The sequence below is a fragment of the Podarcis cretensis genome, assembly GCF_951804945.1.
Source record: "Podarcis cretensis genome assembly, chromosome: 7".
NCBI lineage: Eukaryota > Metazoa > Chordata > Lepidosauria > Squamata > Lacertidae > Podarcis > Podarcis cretensis.
The window spans coordinates 93096604-93113278 of NC_137176.1; the positions used below are offsets into that span (position 1 = coordinate 93096604).

At 49.2% G+C, this 16675-nt stretch overlaps 2 protein-coding genes and 1 long non-coding RNA gene across 4 annotated transcripts in view; 2 read left to right on the forward strand and 1 right to left on the reverse strand.

Annotated features, from left to right (window-relative positions):
- Positions 1-16675, forward strand: part of LOC307220574 — a 214764-nt gene that overhangs the window by 19334 nt on the left and 178755 nt on the right. The window lies entirely within an intron of this gene.
- Positions 224-4581, forward strand: LOC307220521 (fucolectin-like). Its single transcript, XM_079984536.1, has 5 exons — positions 224-330; positions 632-723; positions 1157-1234; positions 3549-3852; positions 4333-4581. The coding sequence occupies exons 2-5, from the start codon at positions 633-635 to the stop codon at positions 4496-4498; spliced, it is 639 nt and encodes a 212-aa protein (XP_079840662.1). The 5' UTR covers positions 224-330; position 632; the 3' UTR covers positions 4499-4581.
- On the reverse strand, positions 7734-11281 carry LOC307220527 (fucolectin-like). 2 transcript variants are annotated; one of them, XM_079984544.1, is made up of 4 exons: positions 11247-11281; positions 10860-10951; positions 9400-9694; positions 7734-7948 (listed from the first exon to the last, which is right to left on the reverse strand). In XM_079984544.1, the coding sequence occupies exons 2-4, from the start codon at positions 10948-10950 to the stop codon at positions 7789-7791; spliced, it is 546 nt and encodes a 181-aa protein (XP_079840670.1). In that variant the 5' UTR covers position 10951; positions 11247-11281; the 3' UTR covers positions 7734-7788. The 2 variants fall into 2 exon arrangements, with proteins under 2 accessions (XP_079840670.1, XP_079840669.1); XM_079984543.1 differs by lacking the exon at positions 11247-11281 and having other exon boundaries at positions 10860-11221.

A 16675-nucleotide genomic window follows, 5' to 3' on the forward strand; every position in this document is an offset into this window, starting at 1 on the left:
ATGTCTTCTTCTAGAATCATTGCCTGCCAAGGAGGTGCCTTTATTTCCTCTTGGGAGAGAGTCAGAAACCACACAAGCCTTCTCAGACCCTACTTAGATGGACATCAAAACTTGATCTTGATCCCTAGATCCTGGTGTCACCATCTTTCTGATTGGCCAAGTTGAGCCACGTCAGGCAAGCGCTGTCCATTGGGAAGGGGATAAAACCTGGAGGTGAGGACTCCTCTGGAAGCAGGGAGGTCTCAGTTCCAGTTTGGGGAGAAGAACCTGTGTCTCCTCTCCCACCAAGAGCAACAGACGCTTCTGCAGACCCCAAGAAAGAGAGGCAAGGTAAGTCGAGAAAACCCACTGGATATGATTATTGAAGCCTAGAACTTCCTCTGCAAAAAAGAAGGTCCTGATCCTTATTGGGTAGATCTAATGCTGTATATTTACTTTTTTAAAAGCCTGTTAATTGATTGTTAGGGATCTCCAGCACTTTGGAGAAGGACAGTTCCTATGGCCAGACTAGCCACAGATTCTGAATTCAGGACTCTTATCCAAGTCCTGCAAAGGTGCTAAAGGGGAGCTCCCCCCCCCATGGCTCCATTACGGGCTCCTCGCTCACTGCCTTCTGTTCTTCCCCTTGCAGCATGATCCTCGCTCCGACTTGGCTGCTGGCCCTGGTGTTCCTGGCCGGATTTTGGGTGACCCAGAGCTGCGATTCTGAAGTGCAACATTCTAGTAAGACCTGGGGAGAGGGAGGGGAAAGTGGGGCTGGTCTGTGGGTGAAGCTAAATGGTTCCCCTCCCCCCGATCACTCTTATCCCTCCCCAATCCAGTAGCTTATAAGCTGCTTTGTGATGGTGAATAATAATAATAATAATAATAATAATAAATTTATTATTTATTATTTATTATTTATTATTTATTATTTATTATTTATTATTTATTATTTATTATTTATTATTTATTATTTATTATTTATTATTTATTATTTATTATTTATACCCGCCCATCTGGCTGGGTTTCCCCAGCCACTCTGGGCGGCTTCCAACAAAACATTAAAATACAATAATTCATCAGATATTAAAAGCTTCCCTAAACAGGGCTGCCTTCAGATTTCGTCTAAAAGTCTTTTAGTTGTTGTTGTTTTTGACATCTTGGCTTCTCACAGGGAGGGAACCGCCAGAAGGCGCTCGGGGCTGGACTTCAGTGTCTGGGCAGAACGATGGGGATGGAGACGCTCCTTCAGGTATACTGGGCCAAGGCCATTTAGGGCTTTAAAGGTCAGCACCAACACTTTGAATTGTGCTTGGAAACATACTGGGAGCCAATGTAGGTCTTTCAAGACCGGTGTTATGTGGTCCTGGCGGGTGCTCCCAGTCACCAGTCTAGCTGCTGCGTTCTGAATTAATTGTAGTTTCCGGGTCACCTTCAAAGGTAGCCCCACATAGAGCGCATTGCAGTAGTCCAAGCGGGAGATAACTAGAGCATGCACCACTCTGGTGAGACAGTCTGCGGGCAGGGAGGGTCTCATCCTGCGTACCAGATGGAGCTGGTAAACAGCTGCCCTGGACACAGAGTTGACCTGCGCCTCTATGGACAGCTGTGAGTCCAAGATGACTCCCAGGCTGCACACCTGGTCCTTCAGGGCACAGTTGCCTCATTCAAGACCAGCCCGCCTCCTGTCCCCCAAAAACAGTACTTCTGTCTTGTCAGGATTCAACCTCAATCTGTTAGCCGCCATCCATCTTCCAACCACCTCCAGGCACTCACACAGGTCCTTCACCGCCTTCACTGGTTCTGATTTGTAAGAGAGGTACAGGTGAAAACTTGGGCGTCCTCTTACTGAATGGGTAGGGGGGTGATATTTTCCCATGATCCATTTCAAAGCCTGAAGGGTGAACCGAGTCTTGAACCATCAGCTGACATGCTATGATGGGACAGTGAAATTTCCCCCTGCGTCAAGCTATAGGACCCAGACTGTCCTATAGAGCAGAGAGTAAACAGAAGGTTGCCTGAGAGTATGGGGAGAAGCAGCAATAATTATACTTTTGCGTGATCATTTTGCGTTATGTAATCTCCACTCCCCTACCAGGGCAGCCGGGGCATAATTGGCATCCACAGCATAATGTAGCCACTGGTCCAAAATGGTTGGTGACACTTGATCTGAGAGATCCTTCACGTCTATGGATGTTTGGGTTACCTGGCTCAGAGATATTTAGATCTTTGAATGTTAGAAACAAGACCTTGAACATATCCGCGACCAGAAGGAAGAGGAGACACAAGAGGATTGGAAGAAATTTAAAGAATACTTAGCTAAATATTTCCAGTTACAGATAGGTAGCCGTGTTGGTCTGCCATAGTCAAAACAAAAAAATTCCTTCCAGTAGCACCTTAAAGACCAACTAAGTCAGTTCTTGGTATGAGCTTTCGTGTGCATGCACACTTCTTCAGATATCTGAAGAAGTGTGCATGCACACGAAAGCTCATACCAAGAACTGACTTAGTTGGTCTTTAAGGTGCTACTGGAAGGAATTTTTTTGTTTTAGCTAAATATTGTGGTGCAAGATAAATAGAAAATTCTTGGAAGTATCAAATAGGCTTAGGGGTAGAATAAGAATAGGTCTTAGTAAGTATTAAGGATTGGAATAATAGTAAAGAAGTTTGTAAATGAAAGGAGTTAATATTATTAGAAATATATTTGGAGAACTGCTATAAAAGTGATATAATGAAATTCAGTTAGAGGGGATTTGAGGAAGTCACCTATTAATGTGAAGAAGTTGGGTATTAGAAGAAATAATCTTTTTTATATGTGTTTAGTTTATTGTGTTTTCTTTGTTGATTGTTTTTATGTTTGTATGTGTTTATGGGATGTTTTAAATGTTGAAAGTCAATAAAAAAATTTGGGGTGGGGGGTGGGGAAGGAACAAGACCCTGAACATGGCCTGGCAGGTGATTGGCAGTTCCCTCAGCACAGGTGTCATATGTCTGCATGCGGACCTGGTTGAAATATTCTGCACCAGTTGCAGGTTCTGGACCAACATCAAGGGAAGGCCCACATGGGACCCATTTCAGTAGTCCAGTTGTGACATTCCCAACGCATGAATCACAGCGGCCCAGCTATCCCTGTCTGAGAAAGGGCACAGTTGATGTACCAGCCTAAGGTGATAATGGGTTCTTCATGCCACAGAGGTCATATGAGGCTCCAGGAAGAAAGATGCATTGAGGAATTTCCCCAAACTCTGTTCCTCATCACAACCCCATCTAAAGCTGATGAATTCTGCACCTGGAAACTGGTGACCCACAAATTGCCAGAATTATTGATTATTTAGTGGGGAGTTTTACTGGCAAATGCAATATAAATTTTGTAAAACAGAATGGCATTTATTCCTGGCTTATTGGCATTGCTGTTATCTGTAGGTTAACTGCTAGTTCTTACTATGAAGGGAAAGTAGAAGCATCTGGGTGGCGACTGGGAGAACAGGATGGGCCCTTTTGGCCCCATCCTGCTGCGTCAGGGCTCTTCTTGTGTTCTTACTTCTGCCCGTCTTCTTTCCATCAAGCTGTTGCTCCAGCTCTCAACTTGGCCAGAGGCCGCCCAGCCTGTCAGTCCTCCACTTACCCCCATCCAAGAGATCCGTCAGCCGGCAAAGCTGTTGATGGGAACTCTGACGGGATCTTCTTCCATGGCTCCTGCACCCACACCAACTCTGAAGATGCACCGTGGTGGTATGTGGACCTGGGGGAGCAGTATTCCATCTCCACTGTGGTGGTGAAGAACCGCTTGGACTGCTGCGGCAGTAGACTCCTGGGAGCCCAGATCCGTGTGGGAGACTCCGTGGCTGACCATGGCAAGACCAACCCCCTGTAAGTTCCAGTTGCCTCTCCCCTCCCCACTCTCTCCTCAGCAACTACATCCCGGGAGACACCCTCAAGATCACTTGCTCTGGATTAGTTAACTTCTATTTTACACACACACACACACACACACACAGTGGTACCTCTGGTTGCAAACAGGATTCTAGACGTTGTTGGACTACAGCTCCCATCATCCATAACTATCAGCCATGCTGGTTGATGGGGCTAGAGCCCAACAATATCCAGAGGTCCACAGATTAGCTATCCTGTCATACAACAACACTGACCATGCGATCCTCCGAGATGGACCGTGTGGGGTGGAATCTGAGGTTCTGTTCCTACCTGCATGGTCAAGTCCAGAGAGTAGCATCAGGGAGTGCTTTAGGAATCCCGGGCAGCTGTACTACAGGGCTACCACAGCCATAGAAATAGATGGAGTCATTCTGAATGGCTTCCACCCCAAGGCTGACCTCCCTTTCCCCTCTGCAGCTGTGGGAAGATTACAGATTATAATCGTGGCTCCATCAGCACCATCAGTTGCCAGGGGATGAAGGGTCGCTATGTGAGCGTGAACCACCCGGGAGAGCCAGCTATCCTGACCTTGTGTGAGGTGGAAGTTTATGGGACAAAGGTGGAGGATGCGCCTTTGGAATAAGCAGCCATGCGTCGCGTGGAAAGTTGCATGGGCAGAACTGATGGAATCAGTGTTGGTTGTCCAATAAATATCCTTTGAGCAGCCTTCTTTTGTCTCTCCAGTTTGTTCGTCAGAACCAAGGGGGTCTGTGATTTTGCCAGAGCCATAGAGGAGGCCAAATGACGCCTTGTGGAGACTGCAAGTCCTGTTTGTCATGGATCCCTCACAAAGAGAACAAGTCACAGAACAAGGGAGGCCAGAGAATTCTGCTCTTTGATGACATGGATGTAGAAATCCCACCTGTGTGCATTATTCCTCACTATTCAGGACCAGAACTCCTGATTGCACCCCACATCTGATGATAGTGCAGGGAAGGGTTAACACTGAAGATTATCTCTCTCTCCACCCCAACACACAATTTCCTAAAGCTGTTATCATGAACCTTGGTAGAAGTTTAGGACCCATCAGGAAGAGGTTAATTGATGGGCCCTTATTGACTTTGAAAGAAGGAAGAGTCGAGGTGTATATGTAAGACAACACTCTCAAACAAGTTTGTGTTACTGTTGTGGTTAGGAAAAGAAGTGGAGTGGATGGCTTTTTAAATCAAAAGTGCCCTAAAATCAAAACACCATGAAAAAATGGAATCCAGACGCTTGAAACGCCTGCCACAAGGGAAACAAGTAATACCATATTTTTCGCTCTATAGGACGCACCCGACCATAGGATGCTCCTTGTTTTATTTTTTAAAAAATAATATTTATTAAAGTTTTAAATGTTACAAAAAGAGAAAGAGATAACTCCAAGTTAAACAAAAACTTGACAACACATCACAATAATGAAAGAAGAGAATAGAAAAAAAATTATAAAAAACAGAAAAACAGAAAAATAGAAACAATTAAAAAACACAACGAACCTTCCCATAACTTATCTTTCATTTGCTTGTTTCCTTGACCTCCTTGCACCTCCCTTTTTTGTATTCTAGTTCGGTTAGCTATTTCAGCAAATCCTTTCCATCTTTCCCAATTTTTATCCTATAATTTATCTTAATATAATGTAACTTTACCTTTCCTCCTTTCATCCATTAACAATCTATTTTTATTTAATCCTTTATAATATTTCTGCTAAAGCCACATAACTTCATTCCAGCCTCCTTCTAACATTCCTTAATTTTACAATGTTTCTGTAGATCAACTTTAAATTTCTTCCAATCTTCTTCCACCTGGACGCACCTTGTTTTAGAAGGGGAGAACAAGAAAAAAAATTCTCCCCCTCTCTGCTCAGCGCCCCTTCAGCGAAGCAGCAGGAGAAACGGAGCCCCTTCCATTTCTCCTCCCGCTTGGCTGAAGAGGCGCTGCGCAGCTCTCCCTCTCTGCTGAAGCCAGGAGAGTCTTGCTCTCCCGGCTTCAGCAAAAGGAACCCGAAGCCTTTGGAGCGCAGCACGAGTTCCCGGCTATCCCTGAAGCCTGGAGAGTGAGAGGGGTTGGTGCGCACTGACCCCTATCGCTCTCCAGGCTTCAGCGAAAGTAACGCGAAGCCTCCGGAGTGCGGAGGGAGCGCTCCCTTTGCACTTCAGAGGCTTCGCGTTGCTATCGCTCAAGCCAAGGAGCCTGCATTCACCCCATAGGACGCACACACATTTCCCCTCAGTTTTTGGAGGGGGAGAAGTGTGTCCTATAGAGCGAAAAATACAGTATATATGATCTAAGCTGAAACCTTAGATCTTAGAGTGCTCCGCAGGTTGGGAATGGGTGAAGAGTCCTCTAATGTTGAAGTGGGAAGGATTCTGAATCCCGGTGGTTGTAAACCAGGGTAGGGAAGAGTTGCTCTTGCGCTCATGCGCTGCTCTCTGGTTGGCCACTGTGGGAAAAGGAATAGCAGGCCATTCTCCTGTTCTGAACCTCCTGAGCCTATGTCTAGGCCTGCTCTAGCTGGAGGGGCCAGGGATTTTCCCTGAGCCCACCTGTCTATGTTCTGGGCTGTGGCCCCTCCCACCTCAAGCACAACACAGTCGGGTGTCAAAACATAAGGGGTGGGGGGTCATCCCAGGCTTTTGGCTTTCCCGCTGGCAGCGGGGGAAGAGGACGCTGGCCTGATCCTGCAGGCTCTGACGCTGCTACCTAGGAGGAAGCAGGCAAGGCTAGCAGCGGCCGAGTGACTCCGCCAGGTGGCAGCAAAGCAGCTTCGTGGGGTTTAGAGTCCCTGGGATCTGTTGGGGGGGTTGGGGCTGCCTGCCCTGGTGGGGGGGGGAAGGCTCAGGAGTCCAAGGTGGGGGGGCACAGCCTGTGGAGTGTGGAAGGGGTCGGACCTCCATCTGAGCCCCCCATCACTAAAGTCGCCACCCTTGCTCTCTGCCCCCCCCTTGTGCCAAAGGGACCCCCCCTTCTCTGAGTTGTTCTCTTCTGGCTTCTGCAACTGCCCTGGTCTCAGAGACTTTGGCTTCTTTTCCCAGGCTTTGCTCGGCAGAATTTCCCCTGGGCAGAAACTCCCCTAGAATTGCCAGCTGCGATTCCCATTATTCCGAGGCACCAGCCATGATGTTTGGAGCCAGTGATAGCCTTCTACTCCTCCACACATTTGCCTAATCCTCTCCGAAAGCTGGTGGCCATTACTGCCTCAAGTGGGAGGGAGTTCCACAGGTTAACTGTCAAGAAATCCCTTCTTTTCTTGAGTGCTCTTGTTAAGAACAAAGGAAGAAAATCTATTCTCTATCCACATTCTCTGTGCTATATATAATTTCACACACCTCTTATTATGGCCCCCCTTCTTTTTCTCGGCTAAAACCCCCCAATATTATGACCAGCTTGACTTTGGAACGGTCTCCCCCTCCTTGGAGGTTTTTAAGCAGAGTTTGGGTGGCCATCTTTCAAGGATGCTTTAGCTGAGATTCTTGCAGTGCAGGGACTTGGATTGGGGTCTCTTCCAACTCTACAATTCTATGATTTGACCCTTTCCTCTCTGGGATGAAGTCTCCAGGCCTGAGTGTGGGTCTAATGAAGGCTTGTGGGTCATCCTTAGATGGCAGATGGCCTGTTCTGTGCGGCAGGCCAAAGGAGAGCATCTCTCGCAGGGAGGATCTGAACGATAATCTTGGTCATTTGATTCCCCTTTTTACCCATTGCTGTCTTTTTATTTGTATATTGCTTGTTTTATGTTGCCATGGCCATTGGCTAATGCAAATAAAGTTATCTATCTATCTATCTCGCAGGGAGGGATGCGGGGGAGACAAAACAAGCCAATTCAGAGGAAGTTTACCGGAGAATAATTCTTTATTTCCTCACCCCCCAACACACACACGCCGAACCTGCTGATCCCTAGCACTGGTCTTGAGCCTTGGTGCCATAGACCTCCACCTCGCACAAGGTCAAGTATTCAGCCCTTCCCGGGATGTGGATGCTCACATAGCGGCCCTTGAGCCAATTGCAATACAAGGTGCTGACGGAGCCAAGGCTGGTGACTGTGATGGTCCCACAGCTGCAGAGAGAAAGTGGAGGTGAATCCAAAACAGCTCAGTCTATGGGGATATTCATATATTTATTCATACGTTTTGTTTCTATGCTGCTCTAGATTTTAAAGGGAAGAATCTCAAAGCTGTATGTGAAAGGACCCCCAAATGTCAGCCCCCTCCCATTCCAATCGCTCAAAGGTGGCTTCCCACATTCCCCAATTTTCATCATTAACCGCTGCCGTTGTTGTAAGGGTCCACTGCATGCCCAGGTCTTCACAAAGACTGGGGGGGGGGGGCAGATTTCTGTGCCAAGGCAGGACAAGGGGCTTCTAGTGGATCTCCAAGCGGAGGGATTGGAGGAAGGGCAGCGGCTTCTGGCCGAAGAGAGCAGACAGGAGGCGGCCAGGCGGAGTCTGAGGAGGACCCAGGAAGAGGGGGCCGCAGGGGTCAAGGGGGGTGAGGAGCTGGTGGCGGAGCAGAGCTTTGGCTCAGGAAAGCACAACTTCACAGAGGAGGGAGAAGCGAAGTGAATTGGCGATGTGCTGAAGAGGTCGGGCAGAGGAGAGGAGACCAAGGAAAGCCTTGACTCCATCCCTGATCCAGGAAGTGGGGTCTTCTGTGGACAAAGAGTGAATGAGAAGGAGGGGTTGGGGTGGGAGGTGTTTTTGTTTATGGCCTGTCTTTTCCCCTGATGGGACTCAGCATGGCTTTGTCAGGAGTGCACGCAGGAGCCAGGCCCTGGGACCAGTAGGGCTTTGCAGGACTGGGGCCTTCCTAAGTTTGTTCTAAAGAGGCAAGGTGTGGCCGCACAGGTGAGGCTGATTGGTAACTCACAGCACCTGGTGGCAAGAGCCAGGAAGGGATATAAGGACAGCATTTCGCTTTGGCTCTTGGCCACAGCAACACACTACCTGCTTTGGGCTTCTTGCTTCTTGATCCTTGAACCTCGGCTTCTTGACTCCTTGTTTCTTGATCTTCGGACCCCTGACTTTGTGACTCCTGGCTTCTAGACCCCCGTTCCTGCTCCCACCCCTCCATCTTGCCCCCAGTCCCAATGTCCCCAGCCGGGCCTTTGATCGCCCATAAACCAGACCGTGACAGGCTTACATATAAAAAGAAGAACTGCAAAACACATGGAAAAGCAATCGTTACCAAACCTCCCCCCCCCCAATTAAACATTGGTAGAATTAAACCTGTACACATCATGTTTGCTGGGACCTGTGTAGAGGAGGGCAACCAAGATGGCCAAGAGTCTGGGAACCAAGTCTTAATGAGGAACGGTTGATGGAACTGGGGATGTTTAGCCTAGAAAGGGAAATATGAGAGCCATCTCCAAATATCCCAAGAGCTGTCACCTGGAAGATGGAGCGAGCTTCTTTTCTCCTGGGGTGGAGGGGAGGACCTGAACCAAGGACTCCAAGTTACAAGAAGGGAGATTTCTGGAAGGAGATTTTGGGAAGAGGCAACTGGAACTTACAGGGGGTTGAACTTGCCATGGTCAGCCACAGAGTCTCCCACGCGGATCTCGGCTCCCTGGAGTCTCTTACCACAGCAGTCCTCACGATTCTTCACCACCACAGCAGAGATGGCGTACTGGTGGCCCAAGTCCACGTGCCACCAGGGCTCCGTGTCCAGCTGCGTGTGGGTGCAGGTGCCCGTTTTATACCAGTCCCCACCGCAGTTCCCATCCACGGCTTTGCTTGCTGTTCCAATAATCTCGTGGGGGAAGACGGAGGACTGACAGGTTGGGCGGCCTCTGGCCAGGTTGCGAGCTGGAGTCAGAGAACGACAGAAAGAAGATGGGGACAAGGGCAAATAATAATGCAATAAGAGACCAGCCCGTCTCATCCACTCCAATACTTCTGGGAAGCCCCCAAGCAGGGCAGGAAAGCAACAGCAGGCTCATTATTACTTTTAAATTTATATTTCTTTCATGCTCAGAACAAGCAGTGACACTGAAGAATACAGTACCGCTGATGTGGTAGCATTTCTTAATTATACCGCAGCCATGTGCCCTACTTGAGAGAAGGAAGCCCCAGGTCCGCACAGAAGCTCAGAGAAATGAGGAGGTGCTTACAGAACAAAACTTTTTCTTGAATTGCACTCACTTACTAGCAGTGCCTGTGAAAAGGATCTAGGGGTCTTGGTGGACCACAACTTAAGATGAGTGATGCAGAAGCAAAAAAAGGTGAAAGCTATTCTAGGCTACATCAGTAGAAGTCTAGGGTCCAGATCAAGGGAAGCAATCGTTCCACTCTCTTCTGCCTTGGAATACTGTGTCCACTTCTGGGCACCATAATTTAAGAAGGATGTTGACAAGCTGGAAGATGTGCAGAGGAGGGCGACCAAGATGATCAAAGATCTGGAAACCAAGCCTTATGAGGAACGGTTGAAGGTGTTGAATATGTTTAGCCTGGAAAAGAGGAGCCTGAGAGGAGATATGAGAGCCGTCTGCAAATATCTCAAGAGCTGTCACCTGGAAGATGGTGCAAGCTAGTTTTCCCCCTGCTCTGGAGGGTTGGATTTGAACCCATGGCCTTATGTTGCAAGAAAGGAGAGTCCTACTAAACATTTGGAAAAGCTTTCTGACAGTAAGAGCTGTTCGGCAGTGGAAGAGGCTCCCACGAGAGAGGGGGGACTCTCCTTCCCTGGGGGGTTTTAAGCAGAGGTTGGATGGCCACCTGTCCTGGGTGCTTGAGTTGAGATTCCTGCCTTGCAGGGGTTGGACTAGATGACCCCGGGGTGCCTTTCAACTCTACAGTTATATGATCCTATGAGGCTGACCCAGGGTCTCTCTCTCCAAAAACAGCAGGGCCAACAGACTGAAACTGGACTCTATTTGTTGACTTAATAAAGTCTGTCTCGTGCTTGCTTGTAATAAAACTCCAAAGTGTTGCTTTCACCCATAGACTGGCCCTTGCGCCCCCCATGTCTTACCAATAGCTTGCAGTTCTGGCTTGCAGCTCTGGGCCTCCGCCTGGCCTGACAGGAGCACCAGGGAGAGCAGCCAAGTCCAGGTGGGGAGCATCCTGCAAGGGCAGAGGGGAGATGGCAGTGAGGGACAGCCGCCTGCAGGAGCCATGGGGGTCTGGGCCCCCTAGCAGCCTCAGAGGGCTTTGCTTGCAGCCAGGAGTGCTGAAGAGGCATTCAGGTCCATCAAGGACCACGTTGGGCAGGAGAACGGTCGTCCTCCAAAGATTCCTTACAGTCCTATATAAGACCTGAACAATAAGAATGCCGTTTCAGATCTGCCCATTCAGGGTCAAGACTTCTAGGCATGTTCTGGGCTTCAAGGCTCACATCCAATGGATTTCCCAGACTTACCTTGGCTCTCTTTCTTGGGATCAGCGCCTGTTGTCCTTCTTGGTGTCTTGGAACTGACACAGAGCCCTCCCTGCTTCCAGCTGAGTCCTCTCCCTCCTGGTTTTATCCCCTTTCAAACAGGCAGTTCCTGCTTGACTCAGAACAACCCGACCAATCAGGAAGATGGGAATTTGGCTATCAAGATCCACTGTTTACATCCGTCTTCTCACACGGCTTGTGTGGTTTCTACATCTCTGCCAAGAGGGGGAATTTGCACAGCCTTATCACCAGGGGATCTGCCTTGAGTTTAGCAATATATCCTTGTTGCATTTAGAAGGCAAGTGGGTGCTAAAGTGAGTACAGTAATACCTTTAGTTGAATGTGCTTCGGGTTGAGCATGTTGCGCTCCGTGGCAACCCGGAAGTAACGGAATCCGTGCATGCGCAGACACGCCGTCGCATCTTGCGTTCTGTTCAGGATGTGAACGGGGCTCCAGAACAGATCCCGTTCGCATCCCGAGGTACCACTGTATTGGACGCAGCCAGTCTGGGATTTCCTGAGCCCTGCCATGACCACCACACTCGGTGATCTATGGCAGTTGAGTGCCAGACGGCAACTAAGGCCTTCGATGGCTGCTAGTCATGGTGACGATGTTCTTTCTCCTCTGAAGGCCAGTTGCTGGGAGCCACAAGTAGTGAGAGCACTGTTTCACTCCTCTCCTTCTGGTGGGCTTCCCATGGGCACCTGGTTGGCAACGGAGAGAACAGGATTCTGGGCGAGGAGATGGACCTCTGGTCTCATCCAGAAGGTTGCTATGAAATTCTTAAGAGAGCCTCTTGACCTCACATAGGTAGACTGATGTTGTCAATGCTACTTCAGACTATTGACTTTGTGTTTTAATGGGCATGGCTGGGAAGTGGCCAAAATAAATATGGCTTTTAGTGTTTGTTGCAAACATGTGTTAAATGAGAAATTGGAGGCTTCATATATTCAAATCACTTGGCACTGCCTAGGGTCAAATATTGCTTCCTCTTGCAGGTCAGAGTCTGCGTCCAGTTGGAGGGAACAGAGAGTTCTAGGAGTCCAGAAATTGCATTTTTTTGAAGGCAAGTTCCAGTCCCTTGGAGATTTGCACTCCTCAGAATAATTAAGCAAGACTGGATTTGGCTTAAACTAGGTTTAAATGTGTTGTTTAGACATGCTAGGCTGCTCAATGTTTGTCCTGATTCACCTTTCTGCCTTGTCTTTAAACTCATCTCTTTTTAATTCCAGGGTGAGAGACCACTCAACAGTCCAGCTCATCGAAGTGCAAGTCCCCTGTGGGTCTACGCAGTCAGTAAAAGGAGGAAGTTCCAGCCAAGAAATTTGGAGCAAAACAGCAATCAGAAGACCATGATCTTTATTGTTGCACAACAGGTCCCCCCAGGAGTAAGAGCCCCGAGTAAGGGGTGACGTCCTCTTTTAAACCTTCCCTCCTTCCCCCAGAATACACTTCAAGGGGCATCACTGATACATCATCACTACATCACTGGCATGTCACAAATGGGCAGGGGGTAAATAAGTCCAACATGAGGTCACTTTCTCCGACCCCTTTCCCAACACCTCTTAAGTCCCCATCACCAAAAGAACAATAAAACTCTTGACATCTCCTTGCCCTCAGGACTTGTCTGCAGATGGGCTTTCAGAACACCGGACTTGCTCAACTGCCTCTGGGGGTGTTCAGTGTTGCCCCCCTGGTCGCTCCCTGGGTGGGGGGTTGTGTCTGTGCTCTCATGCTTGGGGAATTATGGTGGGATGCCCCGTTCTTGTTGCCTACAGGACTTCCCACTTCTTGGCTCATGGAGGGAGGTGGAGCCCAAATTCACCTTTCTTTAAGGGTTAAAATGGCCTTGGAATGAGGAGAGCCGGTAAAAGTATGAATTTTCTACGAATTTATAAAGCTAGGGATCTTCCCTGAGCTGTCAAGTTGAAAGGATGGTGTTATGTACTGAGTTGGATAGGATCCAAAAAGCAGCAGTCTGATTGGTCCTAGAACAATAGGATCCAGAATGCAGCAGTCTGATTGGTCCACAGGAGCCACCCAATACAACTCCAGGTGGAAGTGAATCCGCAACCTCATTGGCCTACAGGAGAATCCCAGTATTAGCCAATCACGTGGGGCCCATTGTGTAAATAATGTATATAAAGCAGATATTTTGGGGGAACATTCATTCCTCGCTACTATGAGCTGAATAAAGAGCATGAAATCCACTCTCGACTCCGAGTATATTTCAGATACATTCAGGCATAATATTTGTAATGAGTGCCTCCTTCCTCCTGCCATTTTGCCTCCCTGAGGAAGGAGACCCCCCATTCCTGCGTGAGAGGGGAGCACCCTGTTGCAACAGTTCAATAAAGATCAGGCTTACTAGCTGCTTTGCTTCTCAATATTCTCTGGTTGGCCTCTGTTCTTTTCTCCTACCAATAGGGAACCTACGTAAGGACTCTATATGGGCTCTTGGATACCCCATAAGGGGAAAAGGGGCAGATTTTTGTAGACAACACCAGCCTGTCCTGGAGACTGGCCTGCCTGCCTCCTTTGTTTTATGTCCTTTGTAAGCCAGGAGAAGGCGTGAGGAGCGTTGCTGGACTTGGCCAAAAGGGTTTATCTCACCCTGTGTCCCTCTTCCAGTAATGGGCAGCCAGGGGCCCCCAGGAAGCCTCTCAGGAGGGCTTGAAGGCAAAGCCACTACCGATATCAGGAGGGGGTGGGGTTGCGGGGCTCACACCCCCGACTACAATCTCGCGGGGCCGGCGCCGGCCCCGCGGGACTCAGGGATTCCCCTCCCTCATCCATATTCATATCCCACGGCCCAGCCAATAGGCTAGCACTAGGGGGTGGGCTTAAAGGTAAAGGTAAAGGTACCCCTGCCCGTACGGGCCAGTCTTGACAGACTCTGGGGTTGTGCGCCCATCTCACTTAAGAGGCCAGGGGCCAGCGCTGTCCGGAGACACTTCCGGGTCACGTGGCCAGCGTGACATCGCTGCTCTGGCGAGCCAGAGCCGCACACGGAAACGCCGTTTACCTTCCCGCTGGTAAGCGGTCCCTATTTATCTACTTGCACCCGGAGGTGCTTTCGAACTGCTAGGTTGGCAGGCGCTGGGACCGAGCAGCGGGAGCGCACCCCGCCGCAGGGATTCGAACCGCCGACCTTTCGATCGGCAAGTCCTAGGTGCTGAGGCTTTAACCCACAGCGCCACCTGCGTCCCCTAGGGGGTGGGCTTACCGGGGGCTTTTAAGGTCAGGGCAGCCCCGGCTCGCCCTCTTTTCATCTCACAGCAGCTGCGGTTTTGGTTTGTGATGACCAACCAGTTAGTAGCAGCAGGGGGCTCCTCTTGGAGGATGTGTCCTTGTCCAGCTCTGAGGTAATCCTGAAAATCCGCAGTTCAAAGACCGACCAACTCGGCAGAGGGGCTCTAGTCCGCCTGCAGGCTACTCTGAAGGCCGGCCCTTGCCCAGTAAAAGACGCAAGGAAGTTTCTATGCCTAAGACCAAGAACAAGTGGCCCTTTTTTCATGCATGCTGATGGTTCTCGCCTGACTAAACACCAGTTCACGAGGGTCATGCGCAAGGCGATTGCGGCCATCGGGCTCCCACCGGTGGAGTACGCAGCACATTCCTTCCGCATAGGGGCAGCCACCACGGCCGTTCATATGGGTTTACCAGCGGAGAGGATAATGGACTTGGGTCGGTGGAAGTCGAATGCATATAAGGGTTACATCCGTAAATCTCGCTAAATCTTCCTTCCCCTTCCCCCCATCTGCCCCCACCCTGACCCGTCTCTCTTGTTTTCCCTTACTTTCAGGTGTTGGTGTTGTACGTATCTGGATCTTTGGCCACAGCATCGTCCACTGGGCAAGAATGCGGGCTGTTGCCAGGGGCTTTGGCAGCGATCTCCAGCTCCCGAGCAATGTTGTAGTTTCCTGGATAGCACGTTGGGGAATGCATTGGGAGGAATTTTCCCCAACTTTATCAAATAGAATGGCAGCGAAGGGCCCACCTGATGCACTTGTCATCCAACTGGGCGAGAACGACCTGGCTTATAGAAAGGGGGTGGACTTAATGTGGAACATCTTCAATGACCTGTAGGTGCTGCGGGCCTCCTATCCAAAGCTTACAATTATATGGTCATCTTTGCTGGAAAGGTGCTGCTGGCGGGACGCCACTAATCCCGTGGCCGTGGGTCGAGCCAGAAGGCTCCTGGAGCGCTCGGTGGCGCGTAGAGTGGCTGCAATTGGTGGGCGAGTCATTGAGCACCCAGGCATCCAATTCAGCAAGGAAGCACTCTACCGCGGGGATGGCGTGCATCTTTCCGAAGCTGGTAATGACATTTGGCTAGCTGACATCTTCCAGGGGATCAGGGATTGGTTACAGGTCTGAGGGTATTGGCGGCGAGCCTGGCTCGTGTGGCGGTTAGGCATTGGCAGGGGTATTGTTATGCAAATGAAGCTGGGGGGGAGGAACGCCATCACCTCCCCCAAATCTTGAAGGATAGTTCGTTAAAGGACTCCGGGGGGCGTCGCCTCGTCCGAAACCTACGGAGGCTAGGGCCTAAAGCGCGCCCCCGAGCAGTAACCCCTCGGGGCGCGCCTAGGGATGTGCATCTCGGGGGCTCCCCCTGCTGGTGTTTAACCCCTTCCGGTTAGAGCGGATAGTCGGTTAGGGCCAATGCCTAAAAGCCAATACCGCTCTTACCTGTAATCAATAAAGTTGTGGCCATTTACGCCCATTAACCTTAATTCTGCGTCCGGTGTCTTTATTACTCCAACTGTGGGAGGGGGCGGGAATTGCCACGCAACGGAATCTCCCAGCAACTACCCTTAAGAATCTGATAGACTGAACAGATTTGAAATTCATAGAAGAAAGAAAGAAAATTATACGAAAATGATGTACCAGTGGTATCTGACTCCTACTAAGCTATCCAAAATGTATAGAACAAGCTCCAATATTTGCTGAAAGTGTAAAGAAAAAGAGGCTATCTTTTATCATATGTGGTGGTCATGTAAGGTAACAAAGTCTTTTTGGGAATGAATTGGAAAAATGTTTAAAATAACATTTGTTTAAAAACCAGAAGCTTTTCTACTAGGAATTACAGGTTCCGACATCCCAAAAGACCAGAAAAGACTGTTTATGTATGCGGCAACAGCTGCAAGGATGCTACTAGCCCAAAGATGGAAAGAAGCAACAGAACCGACCAAGGAAGAATGGCAAGCCAAACTGTTGGACTATGCTGAAATGGCAAAACCGAATGGGAGACTCAGGAATCAAGAATATAGTGACTTTTAAAAAGAATGGGGGAAATTCATAACTTACTGAGGAGACCATTGTAAACAAATAAAAGCGTTAGCTGGACTTTAAAAATAACTTGTAGAGAAACAAAAGACACGGATAATTTAGAGAGATGAAAGCT